The 25,579-nt window shown below is 38.8% G+C and overlaps 1 protein-coding gene across 1 annotated transcript; it reads right to left on the bottom strand.

Moving 5' to 3' along the window:
• Positions 1–500: 500 nt before the first annotated feature.
• On the bottom strand, positions 501–24,585 carry LOC121427983. Its single transcript, XM_041624561.1, has 19 exons — positions 18,184–24,585; positions 17,446–17,652; positions 16,666–16,823; positions 15,796–15,830; positions 13,015–13,344; positions 12,350–12,597; positions 11,601–11,729; positions 10,855–11,020; positions 10,113–10,143; positions 8,645–8,922; positions 8,277–8,298; positions 7,327–7,586; positions 6,499–6,804; positions 5,468–5,824; positions 4,853–5,064; positions 3,819–3,953; positions 2,824–2,971; positions 2,182–2,218; positions 501–993 (listed from the first exon to the last, which is right to left on the bottom strand). The coding sequence occupies exons 1-19, from the start codon at positions 24,583–24,585 to the stop codon at positions 696–698; spliced, it is 9,759 nt and encodes a 3,252-aa protein (XP_041480495.1). The 3' UTR covers positions 501–695.
• Positions 24,586–25,579: the final 994 nt, after the last annotated feature.

The raw sequence follows: 25,579 nt of genomic DNA on the forward strand, positions 1-25,579 counted from the left end.
TTAAAATAAATCCAGGTTTACCATGCCCGGATACCATGTAATAATAATAATTATACTTGCTTATATAGCGCTTAATACTTACTTTGTCAGAAGTCTCTAAGCGCTCTACAGTATATGCAGCATAATTACCCTGGCTTTAGCAGTGCAGCTGTTACGCGCACTGCGTTTCAAGGAATAAATTCCTGCCAGGTACCCATTTACCTCACCTGGGTGGAGTGCAGCACATTGTGGATCAATTTCTTGCTGAAGGAAATTACGCCATGGTTGGGATTCGAACCCACGACCCTCGCTGTTTCAGAGTCCGGAGACTAATCCACTGGGCCACAACGCTCCACGTATGTATACTGTAGTCGGGGGCCAATCAAATTCTGGATTTGAAATTTTATTCTTAAGTCTCAAAGGATTTAAAGCCGGATCCATTGAAATTTAATGATGATGATAATAATAACAGCAACAACAATAACAACAACAACAATAATAATGATAATGATAATAATAAAAATAATAATAATACTTGTGACTTATAAAGCGCCAAATCCATTCTGTAGAGTGCTCACGGCGCATAAAAAGGGGAATTTCTAGGATTCAATCTAAATCCAGAATCTGGATACCCTAACCAAAGTCCATGTTGGTTCACTATAAATCCTTGTAGTTTAATATATAGTATATTTGTTACAGTTATTCTTGAAGATTATTCACTCAATTTCATCCGCGATAGCATGTTCTAGTCCAGCATCGGCCATGGCTTGGTAAAGCATGTCTATCTGTTCCGATGGGCGCGTCCTTCTCCTCCAATCATACAGCATCTCGCTGAATCCTGACCTGGAAACAGAGGTGTCTGATGAGCCGTCTTTGCTGATGTACTTTTCCACGGCTGGATACGTGAATCCAAGTTTATAGCCGAGAGAGCTGGCCTCCTTTGGACTGCTCAGGTTAGCAGCCAATCTATCTAACGTAGCATTCGTAGCAAAGGGGCGTGGGACACCCCCTTGTCTGTAAAACAAAGTAGAATCCGTATAAGTTGTTGCATACATGAATTGATCATAAATTATGCTAATGATGATGTGAAAATGATACACTGTTACACTCTAAGAAAACGTTTACACATATATTGGGTGAATGAGGAACATGCATGCATGTTGTTGGGTAAAAAGATTTTACGCAATGTTGCGTCGAAATAGCCCAATATAGGGTAAAAAATACCTAGCAAACTTGCATGTTCCCTTTTTACTAAATATTGGGTACAATTTTACTCAGTGTTTTTAGAGTGTACCCCCCCCCTCCACCCAGATTGTACGAAAAAAACAAGATTTTGCAGAAAGTTACCAAAGAATAATTCTGTTAATTGTGAAAACATGATCTTTTCTTCAATTTAACAGAACAGGTCTGTTTAAAGGAGGGAAAAGGGTGCTTTATTTGAAGAAAGTTGTAAGGTTCCATTCACCAAATACCAATTTCCTGTGATTTTACACGATATATCGCACGATTACGCAATCAAAAGATGACAGGTGTTCTCGAGACTCGCTGCAGGAACTTCTTTTTTGTTTAAGGATAAATATTCCAACAGTGTAAGATGGCTGTGTTATCTACATAACTCTATTCTTGGTATTTAGAAAATTGCTATGGATATTGAAAACTATTCTTCATTAATTTTTATATGAGGGTGTAAATTAAGATGAACGAATAAGATGAAATTAAATAAAAATGAAATATACAAATGTACACAACTTTATATATGTTTTTGTTACTTAAGATTTTTATTTATGTATGACAATCGTAAGTGCTGTGATACTTTTGTGTATAGCGAATATAAAAATAACCATTATTATTATATATATATATATATATATATATATAAATTATACAAATATCCTAATCGAGCGAGGTATTATAATATCCTAGCTGGCCGCGGGTGGGGGGGGGGGGGGGGTGAATGGTATGTCTCTCTCCTAGTAAAGAACTTTTTTATTGGGATGTTTATTCCTTTTTTCCATTTTGGGAGTCCTACATTTTGCTCCTATAGGAGGCATATTGGCCCTATTTTTCAGCTTTGTATCAATTTGTTTACCAGTCGGTGCATATTTTTTTATCTGCACTACATGGATCATCCTCCTTGAAATAAACTATTCAATGAATGATGACAAAATATGAATAATACCACACAAGTGTTAGTCTACTTACACAATGTCTGCTTCGCTACCATAGTCGGGTTCAAAGGCTGCATTGGTATAACAATAGACATGTCAAAAAAGTGAAAACGCTGTTTCTTTTTGTAACCACAGTGGAAATTTAATGGGGCTTGTAGTAAAGCAGGCGAAATATTACCAAAACCAGGTTCATTAATTTCCCACAGTTTGAAAAACGCTTCGTTACTCCCAAATATATATTAAATGATTAATTAAACAAAATCAGATAAAGTCTCCAGTGAATTGTAATTATTGATTTCTTAACAAAAGAAACACAAGGTTTATGAGGCCTCATTTTCTTCGCCGAACCAACACTGTTATGTCTGAAAATACGCACGATGTAAATAAGTGGAAGGGTTTTGAATTCGGTTGATCTGTTTTGTTTATATTATTGAATCCGGGTATTTTCCCGCCATAAAACTCAATCTCCCTTGAACAACTTCATACAGATCTGCAAACTTTTCAGCTTGGCTCTTCGAGAAAAGGCTGTAAGTTCTAGAACTAAATAGAAAGGCTAATCGGCATGATTTACTTGTTGGCTATTAGGCTGGCCAAACAATTCTATTCGTCATTATCATAATGTACGATCTGATGAAAACATGAATATTGCATTCAAAGCAGTGAAATGACAACATACCTTCGATTGTGGTGGTGAACACGTTTCGGGCAAGTGTCGAGGTACCCTGCTCTATACAGAGACAAAGTGTCTTTTTTTCTTCCCCTTCCAAAAAACAGAGCTGAATTGCTACACTGCAGTTTTCTTTTACAAGACGACGAATAGGAACCTTACAACGAGGATTTCAAAAAGACAGAAGAGCAAACTGTCATATTTGACATGGTAAAGAATATATTTGCATTTAAAAAATGAAATGATAAATCAACATTATTTTGAAGGGTTGCAGGAGTGACAATTTATCCAAATGTTACATCCAAACTTTCATAGAGCTGTATCTTCTAAGTGATAAATGCAAGTTAAAACAAGTTTGTCACTCCTCAAACTTTTAACATTTCATTTTTAGAGTGTGGCATCTAAATTCATATATTCACCTATATATGCATGGACCTGGCCACGGAGAATTATCTATTGTTACTGGGGGTGCTGTGACAATGCTCAGCACCCCCAGTAACAATGGACTAATCCTCCGTGGGTAGGTCTCTGCACCTACTATGGTGTAGTGGTTCTGACTCTCGCCTTGTAAACAGAGGGTCGTGTGTTCGAATCCCGCCGCGGTCTAGCGTCCTTTGGCAAGGCGTTAATCCACACTTTGCCACTCTCGACCCAGGTGCTAAATGGGTACCCGGTAGGATGCGAAAGATATTGTATGTTTGATTTTGCCAGCGCCATAATGAGGCTGCGATGAATGCAAGGAATACTCCCCAGGGAGTGGAAATTGTGCACTTTTCGTGCAGGATTAAAATGAATCCAATGACCGGGGTAATAATATGCTGTAACGCGCTTTGAGCCATTCTGGGAAAAGCGCTTTGTAAAAATTGGCTATCATTATTATTATTATATTATTAATATTTTCAAATGTGACGGAAAGGCTAAACCAAGAATGTCCACATGTTAGAGGCATAGTTGTCCTTCAATAACGGTCATGTTCAGCATACAGTCGAAAGGAACGAACTCACCAGTTGTCGAGTACTTTCTGACCCATCGTTGCACCGGATCGTAAGGTCGATATCCTCTGAATTCACGTTGAATGGAACCATGTCCATCGTCCTGCAATACGGCACTAGTGATCTTCTTTCCTCTCGCTCAATTTCCTGCCAAGCAAAATAATTACAACAAAAAATACTGATTTATATACATTTGTGATAAGTAGACTCTCAGCAGAGCAAGTAACCTTAAATCGTCAAATCGGTTTTAACCCTAATTCTCCGGGGGGGGGGGGCATAATGCCCCCCCCCTTAACAATTTTCGCGATATATCTGCTGCGCGAAATTTTTTCACCTCGCAGCTTACTTTTTACATTCAAGTCTCGCGCAAATTTTGAGAACAAATTTGTGACGCCAGGGTACGCGTTTACGACATTACGCAACATTATGCAAGTGCATGTCAGACCCCAAATTGCTCATAAACGTGATTTCATGTACAAATCCAATGCAAATTGCGTATTTAGCCAAAATTCATAAATGTATCATTATTTCTACTTTTACTGATTAAACTTAATTAATTTTGCCTTGTTTATGATCAGAATTATGTCTGGAACAATTTCCATTGAAAAACAATAAAAAACAAAAAGTAAAAAAACAAAGAAATACATAAGAAATTCATAAAACAATAAAATACATAAGAAATTTATTTCCAAACCAAAGTTTTTTTGAATTACGATTGTTAAGAATGCTACAAAGAAAATTTTACCAAAAATTAGCATTCTAGGAGCTCTATTTAGTGAATTAGAGCAAAAAGTATGATTTATGCATAAATTAGCATAATTAATTCATATAAAATAAAATCTCATTATTTTGGAAAATTTTACCATACAGCCTTGTAGATTACATCGCACACTACCAGCGTGCAAATTTTTGCGTCGCTCGCGCGATCGGCGGCCGAGATCTTAGGGGGGGGCCATAATGCCCCCCCCCCGGCGGGAATGACAAGAATCAAAATACCCCGGGAGATTTAGGGTTAAATGGCGAATCGTGCTTTCTTTCTCAATTACCTTGAGGTATCTCCGACATGGGAGGAATACGTGAACATGCAGGACTGGGTTGCGTGAAGAAGGCATGTAGAGCGGTTGGAACGCTACACAGTGGAACTTCACGGCGTGGAGATTGGTCAAAGATATCGCCAGCATCTGACTATCGCTGCAAGGGATCTCAACAGTGTCATCTGATATCTGAGTACCTTCCAAGACTATGCGCTCACAAGACCCTATAGAGAAAAAATACATGCATAACACTGCATCAATGCGATTTTCAATATCTTGGGTACGCCTGTAGGACTTTATGAACTAGAGATAATGTATCAGAATAGCATTGTTCAGAATGTGTCAATAGACATGATGGGGAAGATACATGATCAACCACACTGGCCTAAAAAGAAGGTAGAATTTTAATTACCGACAAGAGCCTAATTTTGTACAGATCTCCTTGACAAGATGGGTAATACATTTCAGATGCAAATATTTTAGACAGGTTCTGATGAAGTTTTCACATTGACCTGAATCCTTTAGAGAAAGAATTAAGTCATGAACGCACTTCCTTAAAAAAAACGAATAAACTGTAATTCGATGCAGAAGAAACTCTAAGTTTAGAAGGAAATGGAGTATTGTTACCTGATTCTTTCTTGCGGTACAGAATAAGGCAGGGTAAATGGTCCCATTGACGAAGATCACGAAGATCATAAAGATTGAGATTATGCGGCAGAGTAAGGCTCGCCAGGTTCGATATTCCTTCTTCTTTCAAAGAACATTCGACAACGGGAGAAATAATTATCTCGCCATCACGAACAGGCAAGGTTGAGGTACTGTGGCTAAACACATGAAGCGTTGCCAAGGAGGTCCTGCTTGTCTCCACACATCCTGGCGGAATAGAGAGTCTTATGCCAAGTTCCTCGATATTCAGATCCCTGCCCCGATGGCCAATGGCACCACAAGAAAAGAATCCTGTACATCCCTCTTGGTTACGTCCAGCTATGAATGTGAATGATGTGCAGGAGAAGCGAATATAGCATGGGTTGGCTTGCAAAGCATTAATTAGTACCATTCTTAAATGTAATACCCTAAGCATTTGCCTGCATCTTCCAAGGGGATACTTTTTATTCTGCCCTATAGAATGGTACTGATATCTCTCATTCATTCTTTTTTTTTTTGGGGGGGGGGCGATCCTTCGTATTTCCGGTGACGTTATGAAAAATCCTTTATACCAAAGGGGTTCCCTAAACATGTTCAAGGGACTATACACTACACTTCTGGAAAAAAGTAAAAACCTACATGACTGCCGTGATGAAATCTTTGTGGCTCTTTATGAGTCTCTCACTCAAGTCCTGTTAAGAAGGAGGCCATAGGTCTAATTCCTCCTCGAGGTCAGAAGAGCAGAACTTCCTTACTGTTCACTATATTCCATTTTGTAATACTAAAAATCGACAATCATTACCTATCTCGTACAAAAATGCAACAGTGCTCAGAAATGCCTGTATCATTTGCTATCCCCAAGCTTAGAAAAGCTGTTTCAGGAGTAATCAAATTCACTAAATACAAAATTCTTAGAAATTCTAAGGTAGACCTGTGGGTAAATTATAAAAAGTGACATGGACATATCGATATATATCATTCCGTTTATTTCTTGAATGTCACATATTAATTACCTTTTGCTATGGTCAGAGCGGCATCGTTGAAGTGCAGCGCTTGGGCTATTTCAAGGAGACTTCCCCGGGTCCCTCCTAGCTTTACCCAATCCTGAAGCATGCTGACAACTTTCAAGACTTTGGGCTTTGTCTTGTCTATTGACTGGACACATTTGGAGATGATGTCATCGTCCACTCCGAGAGCTTTTCCAAGTGTCTCTACGTTTTGGGTTTCTCGAGCGACACTCAGAAGCTCCTTTTTAGTTGGTCCCACTTCTAGTAGGTCGATGTCCTCATCAGGAAATGCTGTTGTTTGCCAATCTGAAGCTTTATTTTTTTTTTGAAAATATAATATGAAAATAAATAAAAGGAATATGCATAACTACCACGCATACTGCACGCTTTCCAGTCATGGATTGGCCTAATTAATGGAAAGAAAAATGCGCGGGAGGCAAAAGTTGTAAATGCCTAAACTTCTTAAATGCTGGTTCTGGTGATTAACAAATTAAACGGTTACAAGGAAAAGGTGCGATATCCGGCAAAAATTAAATTCCTGTAAGTCTTACTAAAATGACAGTGCTAGAAACTATTTCTTGACAATCATAGAAACGGCTTGTATCTCTGAGGTGAATTAGAACAAGGAACATATGCCAACATTAAGCCAATTAATATCCAGTGATGCTAATCAATTTCAGAATTACCTATTCAGTTGAGGAATCGAGTTTTGATCTGAAACCAGAATTGGTAATTATAAGGCATCATATAAAGCTCTTGGTCAATAATCACAATTATATATATTGTTTTTGTAAATGCCACAAGAATATTGGAAAAAGAGCAATGTATGTCTACCATCTCTCTTTGTTGCAGACTGCAATGACTTCCAAACGCTTTTTAACATTCGAAGCGCTTCGCGTTTATTTCGTTGAGAGGCTTTCCATTTGGAGAGCATCTGGACAGTAGCGTCTTTCATTCTTGACAGTGTCCGATATAATATATGCTGCAGAACGGTAAGCTTTAGCCCTAACTTCTCTCCGACCTTGAAGAACTGATCTTCTTTCATCTTGTTCATCTCCCTGGCTAGCGCCACCAACGTCTCGTCGGGAATCTCACTGGTTAATTAAAATCAAACAGCACAACATTAAGTAGGAATGCAAAGTTTGGGCCGATCGCCTTTTCTTTTTTCTTCACATGTGACTGATTTGTTTCTCTTCAACTCTTTAACTGTATAGACCAACATCAATTAGATCTGATGATGAGAGTTCAGAGTTGATTCACGTGTAGGCCTATTAACAGTTTTGTTTTGGATCTCTACTCTCCAAAGCTAATATGATATCTTTTTTAACACAGTAACAGGTTGATGGTGAAGAGTCAAATAATTTTTGAATAGCCCCATATTTTTGCTTCCAAATATCAAGAAGCCACAGAAACCTCCGATAAGGAAGCATCTATTTATTTTTTATTATTTATTTATTTATTTATTTTGATTTTATTTATTATTATTATTATTATTTTTTTTTTTTTTTTGGGGGGGGGGGGCGAGTTAACAAATTTCCGATAGCTTGTTAACATTAGTTTCATGATGGAATGGACTATGGAGAGCATTGGTGAAAGCACGGTCTCATCATAAAATTTAGGTGTGGAATGGTCATCGATAGCAGGGTCGGCGAAGGCCGCTAAGAAGATGAAGAATATTTACATAAATATATTAACTGCGTTCAACGCTTGAAATAAAACGACACCTAGTTATAATCTGAATGACCATTGGAAATTCTATTAACCATTATTGCCATTATACATACCGTGTTTTGTCAAGGTTCAATGCTGTTAAAACGACAAGAAAGAAAGAAATAAAAAGGACGTAATTATTAACATTTCTAACTATTATTTTACTGGTCTGGGTTTAACATTACATGTAACTTTCCGTTTAGGAGGCCGACGCTTGATCTACTGACCAACATACACTAGAACCGTTACCAAAACAAGGCTATAGTATAAGTATGGAGCACGATTAGGGGTCAGAAGAGGCTGTAGTGTGTTGCTGACTTATTAAGAAATCTTAAACTCCCACTCATAGCTCAATGACACGAACTTCATTCCTAGTTCATTCAGAAAGACTTTAAAAACCATGTACTTACAAGAGATTACACGTAACTATAACATGATTTACCTTGAATATCGATCTGCTCTCTTGGAGTGCCGACCGATTTGATGACGGAAAGAAGTTCCTTCTTTGCTTCATAGCCCTGTCCTTTTCTCCACTGGACCAACATATCATACGTGGCTTGCTCCCTGTTTCGAAGCCTGCTGTACTCAAGATTATCCAGCTGTGGTATGTTGAACCCCAAAGCTACACCCAAGTCGTAGTATTGGTCCACTGTAATCTCTTCAGCGATGTTGTTAAGTTCAATATCTGACAGGTCTTGGTGGAGCATTTCCTCCTTTGGTCTATGAAACATTTTATGAATAAATATAAAGTTTCGCAGACAGTCTTTGATAAAATACAAAAATTACATCATAGGCAGCTATCAAGACCCTTGGTAGATACTGAAACTTCAAAATGCCATCTAAAAAGGGCGACAAGATGACGTTATCTTGCCAAGTTGACTTATAATAAGTTGTAGGTCGACATGGTAAGGTATATTCTCTCGCCAGGTCGACTGAAACTGTTTCGCCATGACGCGATACATATTAGTTAACGTATCTCGCCATGACGACATAAAACATTTAACATGGCAAGACAACGTACCTCACCAGATCGACACATAATAATGATATCATGTCGTACTATAAAACAAAAGATATCAGAGAGTTTTCGCAAATCACGACGCGGCCGCTCTTTACAACGCACTAATTGCTTTGAAAATGTGAAACAGCAGCGTCGTCTCGTTACTCTGAACAATGACAAATTTGCAATATTGTTCGTCCGGCCCACCAACTTTCGACAAAGTTCTCTCAATTCTCCATTGTGATTTGACCTGCATCTTCGAAGGAATCGGTGTGTTGTAGACAGTGGCCGCGTAGTGATTGCGAAAACTCTCTAATAAGTCGACATGGTAAGATGAAATGTCCTGATATCTTGACAAGTGGATGACGTCATAATGCTTTCGTAGATAATCGTATTTGATAGTATGTGAAAAGTACAGGCCAATCACCTTATCATGCACTAATTATAATGTACGAATTAAAAAAGATATACCCCTTAACTGATTTACCAGTACTGAGAATCATACACGTCATATTTCAAAATTTATAACGAGACTCAAAGTGGATATATTTATCATTTTATATACTATGTTATTGAATGGACTCTGCGCTTTAAACATTTTTTAAATTACTATACTATTTATCATTATTTGCAAATGAAACACCGTTTTTCAATGTGACTACTATTCTGCATGATGAACTATAACATACTAACAATAATGATAAGAGTATTTCTAAATCACCAAATCCACGATGATGCTCAAGGCACGAAAACAAGCAAAAACATATTTTTTGGGCCTGTCAATAGAGTAAATCTACTGCAATTTAGACTTAATTTTTCAAGAAAATTGCCATAAAATAAACAAAATTTCATCGAATATTCATAACATGATTTGAAAAAAGAAATGAATTAAACAAGCAAAATCACTCACCGATAAATCGAAATAGGGCTTGGCGGTTCGTCTGTTAATAAATGCATAAAACAGTAACAATAATGGCAGCTATTGAAATAAACAAAATACCAAACAATAATGAGATAAGGCCTACTGTTATGGGCATCGCGTTTTCCTATTACTTAACATATTGAACAAGATGAATATTTCAAATGAAAATTGAATTATGATTTTGTTTGTATAAGGGTCGGTGACATGAATTTCTTTTTTTTTGAGATGTATATATTCTAAGTAATACCTCGGTCACATTTGCTCTACCATATACGGCGGTCGTACGGCGAGTCGAAAACAGCCGTTTTATTCATTTTTTTATTCAAACCACCTATATTTAGCTGGTACAAAAAATGTAAAAAAAAAACCGCTCTAAGTACGGCCGCCGTAGAGCAAATGTGACCGAGGTATAAGACGACCTAAAGGCGGCATCTTTTTCTAATTTTAGTAACGGGGGACTTACTGAAATGTCCAAAATCTCTCTTTTCAACATGCTTTTCTAACTTTCTTCTTCCCTGCTGACCCCTATTCACCTTTTCTCCCTTTTCCCTCTCTTTTTGACTACTTAACAATCCATATGGGGCAGATACCCCTGACCCTCCCATTCTTAGCACCGCTCCTCACGATATCGTTCCGCCAAATTGAATCAAAATTTTCATTATGAAGTAATACAATTTCTACTTCAACGATAGTGATATCCAGAAAGAAAAAAAAAACCTTGACACATTACCTCGACATCTGATGACAAATGAGAGAGATCGAGATAGCTCGAGACGCCCAACCTGTGATAATACGATGGTCATCAGATGGAATTCTGACGTTTCCCTGACGCTTTGGCGCACTTTAAGGTCCACACATTGTCTAATTTGATTGCGAATATCCGCCAAACAGATCAACTGTACATTTGAGAGAAATATATCATCCACCCACTAGAGACAATTGACTTGAAATTTTACACTTGATAACAATTAACTCTGGAAGATTTTTTAAAGATAAACTTGGATATTTGAATTCTTTTTATTTTGAAGCAGCTAGTGTCAACTAATCGGTGTCACTTTATCATCAACATTCAGAAAATATGCAGCCACACCTTTCTCAATGTGAGTTTTTGAAAGGACAAACTTTTCTTTTTCGGATTACAATATGATATACCTTACTCTCTAAGGATCGTCAAGCCGTAGAAATTTAAAGCCTACTTCTGTTAAATAAAACATTCCCCGTGCACAAGTTTCGACGAATCTTTTTTTGGTGCACAAAATCCAACACTGACCATGATCGATCAGGTACTATTGTCATGACTATTTTATAACAAGTGGAATACTGAATTATGTAATTACAATACACTTCATTCACGAATCATTCGGTTCCATAAATTAAGTTCAAAAGACATTCTTTCTAAGTCAACCTTTACTTGAAACATTTCGCTTTTTCTTCCTCTATGAACTGCCTCAATCGTAGAAATATAAATTGGTGTACCTTTTTTCCAACTTCTTTATCATCACGTTCACACACCAGATTGATGTCACCGGATTGTAGAAAGACTTCGAATGGCACCGATCGATGAGTTTTGCGATATCCCTTCTCTCTTTCCTCCTCGTGTATTTGCTTAATGTAGAAATCAAGAATGGAGAGAGAATTAAACGAGAGAAGGGGGGAAAAAACACCAATCACAGATTCACATAACTCCCCTAATACAATGTATGATAAGTAAACCCTGGTGGCGGATCCGGAATCTTCCAACAGGGGGAGGGGTTGAACGTTTGTTCAAAAGAATTTTTACAAGCAAACGAACAAACAAACAAACAAAAGTCTTCACTCCGAGTGATGATGATGACACGATGAATTTTACAAGCAAACAAGGGACCTCACTTGTGTATACACATTTCCCACTAAAACCATGCCTCACAAGGGAGGGGGGGGGGGGGTTGTACGGGCCAGATTTTCTCCCAACTTGGTTGGCCACTGGGTCAGATAGATTAAAACGTTTCCACTCATCATTGAAAGGTATGACCATAATCGTTCTGGAACCAAGAATGAACACCTATAGGAGAGCTGGTCAGAGTTTCAAGTACGCTAATCCTTAGCAATTTTCATTCTCATTCAGAAAAATAACAGGTACGAAATGACAATTCAGCTATGCTTTTTTCTAGCTTAGATAACCACAGTAGAACCAGGAAAAGTGTATGAAGCAATAGAAAGAACAATAAAGATTATATTTTGTTTACCTCTTCAATAAAGGGACTGTCTGTATGTACATGGAGTCGAATATTAAGTTCTTGGCCAAGACCGATGATGTCTGGTACGTATGGAGTACAAACTACTCTCTGTCGACCTGACCGTTGCCTGAGGGGAATGACAATCCACCATTCAGCACATCGGTTAATGTACAGATCAATATAGCCCTTTTGCACCTTGCAGAAAGGTGGCTCTTTTGACGAAGGCTTGGAACTCCTCCGAGACACCTGCGTCCAACCTATTAGTGTAGCAAACAGAAATTTTTCATAGGGAAGTTGAAAGGTGTAACTTCTGTTCAGTAATGCTCAGCATTCCATGATTCATCAACGCAAGACTTGAAACTTTCCGCCTCATTTTATGGTTTTCCAATAGGTTGCATCGGTATGAGAGATAGTATTATGGAAAGGAATTCCTAACTTTGGTATATGAAACCGAGGCAGTTTCATCTAATGCCATCAGGTATTTATCAAGACTATATTCATGTGTTTCCATGGAGGTTGAAATGTTATTTCTGGTAATACATTTTGTAAAATCTTTCACTAAAAAATCCTGACTTTTAGCCAGGAATATATATATATATATTTCTTATGAACGATTATACTGATCATGTTTAGCTGAGTGTACTCAAGATTCAAAATATTAACAAGAATTCTACCTGTGTGCTGGATAAGTGAGACAATGTCTGGTGTTACTTGATCAGGATCACAGCAGCTGATTAAATGTGGCATGGTGATCTTCACTGGCTTCTGTATGGCAACGTCAGCAGGGTCTAATCGTATTCCGCAACACGCCACTGATTCGTCATCCGCTATGTCTATGCCGACGCTTGGACGATGAAGAATCGATACCATGATCTTGTACGGTTCCGGCTCCTGGAAGCTGCCCGCTGGAAAATTGATCGACATCCCGTGGTCTTCCAGCTCCACCTGCTTCGGTCCTTTGCCGACTTCAACGTATAACTTGTTGCATGAAGACCTTTTCTCCTCTGTGTATGAATCAAGAAAAATAAGTGATTAAGAATGGTAATATTATAAAAAAAACATCCAATTCTTTAGTCATATCAAATGCCCGGTTAAGTTTCTTCGTTGTGACGTGCACCGTTAACTGATTTTTACTTTTTCTGTTTCTGAAAAATGGAAGAAATGTTGAGATGATTAGATTATCAGAGTAATCAAATAACTTATTAAATGCCTAAAAGAATAGTCATGAATAATTGAAGAACCGATGAGGGACGAATAAATATCTGGGATGGCACGTCACTGGAAAAACGTGCTGAACATTGAACGCTATGCTGAATTCCGATGCTATATTATTGGTGCTACATTAATAACTGCAAGTGCCATGCACAGAACAAGTAGTTTTATATAGTTAATCCCTGTTTATGTTTTCGAATTCTACAATAAAATATATTATCAGTCATCTTTACCCATTTCATCTATGACATAATAGAAATATCAGATCTCCCATTTCATTCACTCTATAACCATTGACCATAAGAGACCAACCCCTCTCCACAAGTCGACCAACTTTAAGGAACAAGATTTCGAAGAACTATGAAACATGTTAACAGTCCCAGCTACTGGCACTTAAATGTTGATTATTGACTACTTTGAGCATGTTGAATTGGACATACCCATAAATGTTCTACCCCGAACTTTATTATATATAAATGAGAATTCTTGGTCTTGAGTAGCTACGAGACTTAATAGCTACAGAAAAACATAGGCCTACAAAGATTGACTTTAAGACTTAAACGGAAACTTTAAGATTCGGCTATTAGACTTATTATTAGACTAACCAACTCAGAGAAAGAATCTCAATTATTCGGATTATTGTATCGTGGTGGGTATTTGTTCGTTACGAACGATTTCATGATCGACTTATTTAGAGCCAAATCAACACCAATGTAAAGTTGGTACTTAATCTACCTTAAGAAAGGACCACCAGTCATTCGTAAAGTTGCTCCGAACTTAAACCTAGGGGTGTTTAACAAAGATTTAAGTATGACTTAGAGTCGCGTTACGAGTTGCCGAGTTACGAGTTGCGTATGGTATGAAATACTTGACCGCATTTGGTCAGATCGTGGATTGAGGACGGTCGCTACTTCGCATCTTTCAATAGGATCACACGTCGCATATCATGTACGCGTCAGCATTTAAGTGCGACTTAAGACATATTTAAATCTTTGTGAAACATCCCCCTCCCGATCTTACAAAAAGATGCGATTTATCCCCTCAATCACAACTATGGAAAGTCAGCAACGTCGACATCTAAAATATATGTTTGCTCAAAATATTTTCTAGATAAGATGTACATCCATATACATTCATCGTTTTTTTTTCGGTATGCTTCCCTTTGATTGCAAAGGACAGTGGGCAAATTTACTACAGAAAAAAATATATTGATAGATATCCATATAGTTGAGGTTGAGTGGATCAATCGTAACTCTTTGTAACACGAGTCCAAGGTCGCCTAATGTATGATTTACGACTTCATTATCATTTACTGCAATATACTAGAACTGTAATGAGTATTGACCTTTATTCATGCTAGTTAAATGGTCGAAGATTGCAGATAATATTCTGTTAAGTCAACATTGTCATGTTTATGCCTCTCATCTAAATAAACCAGTCCCGTTCATAACATAGTAAAGAGAAAATTGGCATTGATCCCGATAACATGACTATGCAAGTCCATCCCAATGAAGAGTTGATTTAAATAAAAAGAAAAAAAATCCAAGAGAGTTGTGACATTTCGCTTAATTTCACATTATACTGCGCATAATGGGAGTTATGCAAATGAGGGGACTGATGCCATCACTCACACTTCGTATTTCATTATATGAAATATGAAATATTCCAAATTTCTCCACATTGTCCTATGAAACAAACTTTATCTATCCCTGGATGAACACGTGGAATTACCATTGTTTTTTCATTTAATGGTTCAGTCAAGAAGGTCCTTATTGTCAAATCTCTAGAAATTGAAATATTGTATAATTTAAACAATAAAAAACAAAATGAATGAGCGACATCATCGACTCTCTGATTTGCGTGTCGCTGAGTTGTGTATATAATTGTTTTGTGAAAAATAAGCGAAATTCTAAAATGGCATAACTTTGTTATTCTACATCCAATTGTGATGAAATTTTTAACGTTTGTTTGATATTTCTGTATTGATTCAAATCAACAATTTTTTGTTGACTTGACCTTTAGCACTGGGTTTATGCTCGATTGAACACCCTCAATTTAAAATTAGAAAATAATTTGGCCGTGAAACGTGCACATTAAATGCAAAGACTAAAGTTTATTGTACAAGCTTACTCCTTCCTACAATAAAATTGTCAGTCCCACTTTATTTTGTATTTGCAGATATTTTGTGATTTACACAACAAGCCAAGTTAAAACTAGAGCAAGATCTAAATCAAATCTCTTACCGCGGTAACTAGTTATCCTCTCCATCGATGGCAATCTGTAAATAAAGTAGAATAAACGAAAAGGAGGGGAAGGTAGTTAACAATAATGACATAAAATCATCGGGAAAGTGACGAGGTACATTAAACACAAATATCTGACAGTTGCACGGTGACCTGCCAAAGAAATTTGAAATAAGAAAGTTATGGATTTCTAAAAGTTGTAAAATTTAGTAGGCCTGATGACTGCATATAATGAGACTTCAAATTGGCCGTATTGGTGATTGGTATTGATGGAAATGCAATACAGAATTGAATTGATTTCGTAGTGATGCAAGGCAAAGGATACTCTTTAATTTACTCCAATACATAAAGGGGATACTTGCCATTTTTTTTCCTTTGTTACTTCAAATTATATTTTTCTTTAATAACGCAAGATATGCTACATAGATTATGTTTTGATTACAGCCTCGGGTGAATAGATACTTAGGAAAATCACAAATTCTTGATTAGTAAGTTCATGGCCTATGGAAAAATTATTCTTTCCATTTATCGTAATTTAGTTACCCAGTTGCAATTTTGAATTTATAGTATCAGGGATCTTGACTGTAAAACAGCCATAACTTTGTTATTGCTTGTCAGATTTTTTTTTAAACTTTCACCATTTTTTCCTTATCAATCTCCACTCTCACACAACATTTTATGAATAAGTTTGGATTCCCCCGTGGATTCCCTATTATTCAGCATGGCGTATCAATAAGGATTTCAGGTAAGTCTCTTCAGTTTACATCCGAGGAGGAGTCTACCTCTGATTCTGCAGTACTAGACATTTTCTCAGCAAAACAATATTGACAGGATTATCCAACGTGAACGGATCAGATTTATATATCAAACCTTGAAAATATCATCTGACGAATCTGTTCATCTCTAGCAAACTGAATAGGAAGGTTGCCATAAGTGTCCCTCATATCTGGGTTGGCACCATTTTCTAACAGGTATATCACAAGGGCTCTCTTCGGTGATAAATCTCCATGGTAGAAGTCTGTAGATATCTGTAAGAAGAATATGAATTAAAGCATATGAATTGTTAAATTGATGGAACAGTCAACAGTTTTAAAAATTTGTTATAGTACTTTTTGGTGCGTCTTTTTATTCTGTATCCGAAGAAAATTACCAGATTGACTTTACATCATTTTCAGACACTGCAGGGTTAGAGTCTAGTCACTTATTGAGCCTACAGTGTCGATCCAGCCCCGGCTCATTATATGTAGGTCTAATCATGGGAAGTAAAAAAAAGCGCGTGAATCGAGCTTCACCCACGCGTACACCCTCGCACGCACCAACACACACGCACACATACTCCCTCACACACAGACACATCTCCTCAACTCTCAATATTCCCCTTAGACAACCACATATACACAGCCTCACACCCACACATATACACACATACCTACTCCCCTACAACCATGCACCCACTCACCCTCACACACACACCCACACACACACCTTTACATCCTCCCAATCCCACAATATTTTGTGGTCTTAAAGAATTGTTCACATTGTGGAAAGAAATGCATATCATTTTCTGAATATGTGTGTCCCATGTTATCTGAAGTTGTCATTGGTTTTAATCCTGTATGTAAAAAATAAGAAGACAGTGAATAGTGGTACCTTTCTTAGTGTTTCTGTTGGTTCTACCTCTCTATCCGTCCTGTAGCACAGCTTGATGGCATGATGCAGACACGTCTGACCATCTCTTGACTGGATATTGATATCTGATCCCTGTGACAACAGTGTCTCAATAACAGAGGTGTAGCCATGGTGAATTGCGTGGTGGATAGCAGCAAACCCATGCGAGTCAAGTTGATTGACTTTGCCCTGGTTTAGAAATAAAAGCAAGGAATTCAATCATCTTTTGTTATACATTCTATGGTTTAGTTTAGGTCTTGGTCATTATTCACGTATGCTTAATACATATGGATATCTACGGAAAGCGAAATTGCATATAGATGAATATTATTTTGTCCATTGAAAAATAATAACACTAAGTTTAAAGAACCAGAATGCATATCAAAAGGTGTCTCCTTATAAACTTTTTAACACGGTACCAAATAAAGCTAATAGTATCAAGTACTGTGGAAATAACGAACATTATTTTCGAACACTCTTACACGTGCACATCCCCATACACACACGCGCACCCCCCCCCTCACACGCGCATTTATACGTATATATATTGTTTTGAATTCTGATATTTATTTACGCTACAGAAATAAAACTATTATAAAATGATTTAACATCACATTAACACGTATTGTATCGAACTTAATTATCAAGCTTTTGTGTTGTTTTTTATTAAAACCATTGTTCAGGCTGAACACAATTATTGTTTGAATATTCTGTACGTACCTCTGAGTCAATTAGTGAAGATTCACTTTGGGGGTCATCTGGTTGTGGATCCCGGGATGCATTTCCATCCACATTGAAATCATTCATGGAGTTTCCGTGTGACATGAGAAATACGTAGACATCTAGGCAGCCATTCTGGAAGGCAAGATGCATGGCAGTATTGTCATTGTTATCACCCTTATTCAAGTCAACCCCTTGTCTGACAAGATATTGTACAACTCCTAGATGACCATTTGCGGCGGCAGCGTGCAATGCGGTAAACCCATTTTTATCACTAACGTTAACGTTAGCTCCTTCAGTAATGAGATATTCGACCATGTCCAAATGGCCATTCTCTGCAGCACCAATTAAGGCGGTCCATCCATCGTTGCTGATTGTATTTACTGAGGCTCCTTTATTGATCAGGTACGATGCGACATGAAGATGTCCATTCCGTGCAGACTTATGTAAGGCATTCGATCCATTGTCGTCGCATTTAGTCATATCAATTCCTTCGTTGATCAGGTACGTCGTTATATCGCTGTAACCGTTTTCTGCTGCATAGTGCAATGCATTTAAACCATTCTTGGTGCAAGCTTTCACATCAGCTCCTTGATTGATAAGCTCTTTTGCTACCTCGAGATGGCCACTCCTTGCAGCATAATGAAGAGCAGTAAGTCCTGCAGCATCCTCCCGTCTGATATCGGCTCCATTTTTGATGAGATATGATGCAACCTCAGAACGGCCATTTCCTGAAGCAATGTGCAAAGCATCTGCGCCCTCTTTGTTGGACCTGTTGACTTCTGCTTGTTGGCTGATAAGGTAATCGATGATTTCAAGATGACCATTCTTTGATGCGCTGTGTAGAGGGGTCCAACCATCAATATCGGCAGAATTCACGCCCAACCCTTTACTAATGAGATACTTTGTCATATCAAGATGACAGTTTTTGCTTGCATTGTGCAGAACGGTCATGCCATAATCGTTTCTCAGGTTGATATTCCCTCCCTCTTTTATGAGATATTCCAGAATTTTGACATGACCATTTCCTGCTGCATTGTGCATAGCAGTTCTGCCTTCGTTATTTCCCTGGTTAACCAATGCCCCATTTTGGATCAAACATTTGGTGACTTCCATGTGACCATTCTGTGCCGCTCTATGTAATGCAGTCCACCCATCCTTGTTGCCTATATCTATTTCAGCTCCTTGACTAATCAAATGACAAGTGACTTTCAATTTGCCGTTACCTGCTGCATTATGTAATGCGGTCCAACCATCTTTATTTCGACTATTAACTAGTGCTCCTTCACTAATCAGGTATTCGGTAAAATCAAGATTGTCGCTGAGCGCCGCAATATGTAACGGGGTCCATCCACCATTATCATCTTTATTTACCAGAGCTCCGCTAGCGATGAGATATTTTGCAACAGGTAGATGTGTGTTTCTGGCCGCGCTGTGTAACGGACTCTTTCCGTCTTTACTTCTCTTGTCCACTTCAGCACGATTCGCTATCAGACATTTAGTAACTTCAAGATGACCATTCTGTGAAGCAAGATGTAAAGGTGTCCAACCATTATTGTTTCGTCTATTTACCTTTGCACCCTTACTTATTAAATAGTTAGTGGCTTCAGCGTGGCCATTCCATGTGGTATTGTGCAAAGGAGTCCGGCCATTGCTATCAAATGTATCTACATTTCCCTTCAATTCGCTGGCTAAATATTTGATGATACTGGTATGTCCATTTAATGCAGCAACGTGTAATGCAGTTCTGCCATCTTTGTCACCTTCGGTTACGCGGGCCCCTTGGCTAACCAAATATTGGGTCACGTCAAGCTTATTGTTTTCGGCGGATTTGTGCAACGACGTCAGTCCACTCCTATCGCCTTTGTTAATATCATCCGTGATACTAGCCAGAAGTCTTATACATTCCAGATGACCAGAGAGTGATGCAAACTGCAGTGGAGTTAATCCATTTTTATCTTCGATATTCACATTCTGCCCCTCCTTGACAAGGAATCCCATTACTTTTGCATGGCCCTCTTTGGCTGCAATATGTAAGGCTGTACATCCTCCATTGTCACCTTTATGAATATCAGATCCGCGGAAAACCAGACGTTTCGTACAATCGAGATGACCTTTACGAGATGCAATATGTAATGGTGTCATTCCTTCCTGGTCTGCAATGTTTGCATCGATTCCCCTGCTGATTAAAAAGTCTGTTATATCGGTGTGACCCTCTTCTGACGCATTGTGTAAGGCAGTCCAGCCCTTATCGTTGGTCGTTTCTATGTCGGCACCATGTTCTACTAAGTGTTTGGTGATAGCTGTATGGCCTTTTCTTGCAGCAATGTGTAAAGCAGTATTTCCGCTCATGTTTCCTCTATCTACATCAGCTCCACAACTTAATAAAAACTCCATCACTTCATAATGGTTATTCTCCGCAGCTACATGTAATGGGGCCCAACCATTAACATCGCTTTTGTTTACATCAGCCCCGCGCTCAACCAGATATTTGCATATGCCAATATGACCCCCTAAAGCTGCACTGCGTAAGGCAGTCCTTCCACCATCATTGGTCTTGTTTACATCCGCTCCATGATTGACCAGGTATTTGGTGACTTCTAGATGATTCTTAAAAGCAGCACCATGTAAAGCAGTCCGTCCGTCGGTGTTTCCTTTGTTCACCTCAGCTCCATGACCGATTAAGAGACTAACAACATGGAGATGACCATTCCAGGCGGCGCTTCGTAAAGGAGTTCTGCCGTCATTATTCCCCCTGTTTGCCTCAGCTCCATTTGTTAGAAGATACTCTGCTACGTCAATGTGACCATTCTGTGAAGATATAATTAAGGTAGTCCATCCATTCTTGTCCGCTTTGCGTACATCTGCTCCTTCACTAACAAGAAATTTGACGACTCCGATATGTCCATTCTCAGCTGCACAATTCAAGGGTGTTCTTCCATCTTCGGTACAGCTATCCAAGGCTGCTCCTTTGTCAACGAGATATCGAGACACATCGAGATGACCTTCATGGGCCGCTCTGTGCAAAGCGGTCCAACTGTCACTGCCTCTTGTGTTAACTTCAGCTCCTTTGCTGATCAAATATTTGGTGATCTCGAGATGTCCCAGTTTTGCAGCGATGTGTAAGGCAGTTAAGGAATTCCCACTGGTACTGTTTACTTCAGCTCCGCCAACGATCAAAGCCTTGGCTACTTCAAGATGCCCACTTTCTACTGCACATTGAAGGGCAGTCTGGTTATTATTATTTACTCCACCAAGCTTTGCTCCTTTGGAAACCAGGTATTTGGTAACTTCAAGATGGTTGTTACCTGATGCAATGTGCAGGGCAGTCATGTTACGAATGTTTGTTGTATCCAGGTCAGCACCATTATCTATAATACACCTTGTGATTTTGAAATCCCCCTTTTTAGAGGCAGCATGCAGTGGGGACCAACCCTCTTTATTACACTTATTGACATCGGCTCCTTGACTTATTAGATATCTAACTATGTCATGATGACCATTTTGCACAGCAATATGTAATGCTATTTCGCCATCGTTATCGGTCACATTGACTTGTGCCCCTCTTTTGATGAGATTTTCGGTGAGCGCCTGACGGCCATTCAGTGATGATAAGTGTAATGCAGTTCTACCATGTATGTTCACGTCGTTTATATTTGCCCCTTGGTTGAGTAGATATTCAGCAACTTGTGGATGGTCGTTCTGCAAGGAAATCATTAAAGGTGTCCAACCAGCATTGTCGCGTCTGTTCATGTCAATGCCCTTTTCGATCAAGTATGTCACTGTTTGAAGATGTCCGTTAAATGCAGCACTTCTTAGTGCAGTCCTTCCGTCATTGTTGACTTTATTAACGTCCGCTCCTTTACTAATCAGGTATTTGATAACATGCAGATGACCGTTCCAAGCAGCAGCGTGTAATGGAGTTCTGTCGTCATTGTTTCCTTTATTTACGACTGCACCGTGGCTTATAAGATATTCAATGACCTGGAGATGTCCATTCCATGCAGCACTTCGTAACGCAGTCCTTCCATCGTTGTTACTTTCGTTAACGCCCGCACCATGTGTGATAAGATATTTGACGACATCTAGATGACCATTTTGTGAAGAGAGATTTAAGGGAGACCATCCCTTCTCATCTTTCATGTCAACTCGACCACCTCCTTCAACTAGAAGAACAGTGCAGTTTATGTTCCCTTTGAAAGCTGCAATGTGCAGAGCTGTTCTTTTCTCTTTGTTGCATTTGTTGACCTCGGCTCCTTGAGAAATTAAGTATTGTACAACCTCACTGTGCCCATTGTCTGCACTTATGTACAAAGCGGTAGAACCGTCAATGGCACAGCTATCTACATCCATTCCTCTATCGAGCAAATACTTGATAATCTTATGATGTCCATTCAGTGCTGCTAAATGGAGTGCATTTGGACCGGCATCAACGTTCTTATTAACATCAGCTCCTTTCTTGATTAAATATATGGCTACCTCTATATGGTTTCGCTGTAATGCAATTGTAAATGGCGTAAAACCCTCACCATCGCTTATATCTAGGTCGGCTCCTTGATCAACAAGATATCTTGCTACGTCCAGATGGCCATGCCATGCAGCACTACGTAGGGACGTTCTCCCATCATCTGTAATCTTATTCACCTCAGCCCCATGAGCAATGAGATATTTGGCGACATCTAAATGGCCATTCCATGCAGCGGCATGTAACGCAGTTCTTCCGTCATTCCGTCCTTTATTCACATCGGCGTTGTGACTGATTAAGCATTCGACAATCTTCAGGTGGCCATTCCAAGCAGCATTCCGTAATGCCGTTCTTCCAACGTTATTGCCCTTATTCACATCAGCTCCTTGCTCAATGAGATATTCTACTACGTCTAAATGTCCATATAATGCTGCTGTATGAAAGGGGCTGTCTTCGGTATGACTTCCTTTGTGCAGATTACCTCCATTACTCTTCATATATTTGATGAAGTCGAGATGACCATGTTCCGCCGCAATATTGATTGGCGTCCACCCTTCGGAAGTGACCACATGAACATCAGCTCCTTGACCAATTATGTATTTAGCGATTTCCATGTTACCCTTTTCCGCGCAATTATGTAAAGCAGTCCAACCTAATTTATTGCATTTTGCCACGTCGGCTCCATGATCTAAAAGACATACCGTGACTTCAACGTTGTCTGCCTCTGTTGCGAGATGCAAAGCAGTGCAGCCATCATTGTTAGTAACCGTTATATCAGCATCATGTTCTAGAAGACGAAAAGTTGCATCGGTGTGACCTTTTTTTGCAGCAATGAGCAAAGGCACAGTTCCGCATTTATCGTTCTGGTTCACATCTGCTCCCTCACTGATAAGATGTTTCATGATGTCTACGTTACCTTCCAAAACTGCCAAATGTAACGCAGTGGTTCCGTTATTGTTGCAGCCATTCACGTTGGCTCCTTGTGATATGAGGTATTTGGTAACTTGGAGATGCCCTTTCTGTACAGCTGTGTGCAGGGCGGTCAGCCCGTCTCTGTCCGCCTTATTCACCTCGGCTCCTCTTCGAATTAGGCATTGGGTGGCGTCCAAGTTGCCATTCTGTGCAGCAATGTGAAGGGCACTCCATCCATCTGCATCATTCTCATTTACATTAGCTCCCCGGTTGATGAGAAAGTTAATGATTTCCACATGCCCATTCCATGTGGCACTTGTCAAAGGACTCCAACCGTCATTATCACAGGATCTGATATCAACCCCTTGAGTTACTAGATATCTTATAACATCAAGTTGTCCTTCCCAAGCAGCAGTACAAACACATGTTCTGCCATTATTGTTGACTTTATTTACATCAACACCTTGTCTAAGAAGGCATTTAATGATATCGATATGACCCATCTTTGCAGCAAGATGTAAAGCAGTGTGTCCGTCTTTATCTGACTTATCGCCATTAGCTCCTCTACGCAGCAGATATTTAAGTACTCCTTGATACCCCCCTTCAGCAGCTAGGTGTAGAGCGGTGTATCCATTGCTGGCTTCCTGGTCGATCTTAGCTCCCTGGTTTATGATATACTTAATGATGTCAAGCTTACCGCCTTTTGCCGCGATGTGTAAAGCCGTCGTGCCGTCATCACCTACAGTATTCATATCAGCTCCATGATTACTCAAGAACTTCATGACATGAAGTCGACCGTTGAAAGCTGCAACATGGAGAGCAGAGATGCCATCAGAATTTCCTTTGTTCACGTCAGCTCCATTCTTAATCAAACAATTGAGAATATCTAAATCACCATTAACCGCAGCGATATAAATGGGAGTCAATCCTTGACTGCTTCTGGCATTAACATCTGCCCCTTCATCTAATATTACTTGTACTGTTGTAACATCTCCTTCAGCTACAATTCTATGAAGGATATCCATCTTGTCTCAACACTTGTATGGTTCTTATAACCAACTTATATCTCCCTTATTTGAAATGTATAAACGGTGAAGGAGTAAACGGCTCTCGTCCACCCCAGAATATATTCAGCGATATACATGTAGATAGCTATAACATCAAAGTATATACAACTCCTTTCAAAACCTTCGCTTGCAATTCGCCCATGTATGCTTCAGTACTTCGTTAACTTTTGAAACAAATATACATAGGCAATATTCAAAATATCAATTGGAATTCAGAAATGCTCTCCGTGGACATAACTATCACAGATAATTGATTTCAAATAAAATGCGCTCAGATAAATATTTCATCATCGCTTGCCCGTGATGAGGAACTCACGTGACTAGGCTGAATGGTCCAGAGTTCCATCCTCGAGATAAGCAACGTCAATATGTACTTCATAAAAATTATTTTCGCATTAAATGATAAGTTATCGGCCCTGTCATCACTGATTTTTGTGATTTTATCGTGCATGCCTGATTATATGGCGGCAGGAGTACGAGAAGGAAGGTAATGATGATGATGGGAAAAATATAATATATAATTACAGCTCTTATAACAAAGAAGGCAACAATCATTTTAAAAATGATATTTGTAACTATTATTACTATTATTTACAACAACGACATTGCTACTACTACTACTACTACTACTACTACTACTACTACTACTACTACTACTACTACTACTACTACTACTACTACTACTACTGCTACTACTACTACTACTACTACTGCTGCTGCTGCTGCTGCTACTACTACTACTACTACTACTACTACTACTACTACTACTACTACTACTACTACTACTACTACTACTTCTTCTACTGCTGCTGCTGCTGCTGCTACTACTACTACTACTACTACTAATACTACTACTGCTTCTACTGCTTCTACTACTACTACTTCTACTTTTGCTACTTCTATTGTATAATGGCAATATGGGTATTGCGGCCCTTAAGCTCTTCTTTTCACG

This window comes from Lytechinus variegatus, chromosome 14 (assembly GCF_018143015.1).
Source record: "Lytechinus variegatus isolate NC3 chromosome 14, Lvar_3.0, whole genome shotgun sequence".
NCBI classification, from domain to species: Eukaryota; Metazoa; Echinodermata; class Echinoidea; order Temnopleuroida; family Toxopneustidae; genus Lytechinus; species Lytechinus variegatus.

Excerpts from the sequence above, each read along its gene's own strand:
- LOC121427983 (XM_041624561.1), bottom strand. The coding sequence starts at position 24,585 with ATGGATATCCTTCATAGAATTGTAGCTGAAGGAGATGTTACAACAGTA. Across the intron at positions 5,065-5,467 it reads GTACCGCAAGAAAGAATCAG|GGTCTTGTGAGCGCATAGTC; the intron begins GTAACAATACTC and ends TTTTCTCTATAG. Across the intron at positions 994-2,181 it reads GGTAGCGAAGCAGACATTGT|ACAAGGGGGTGTCCCACGCC; the intron begins GTAAGTAGACTA and ends TTTGTTTTACAG.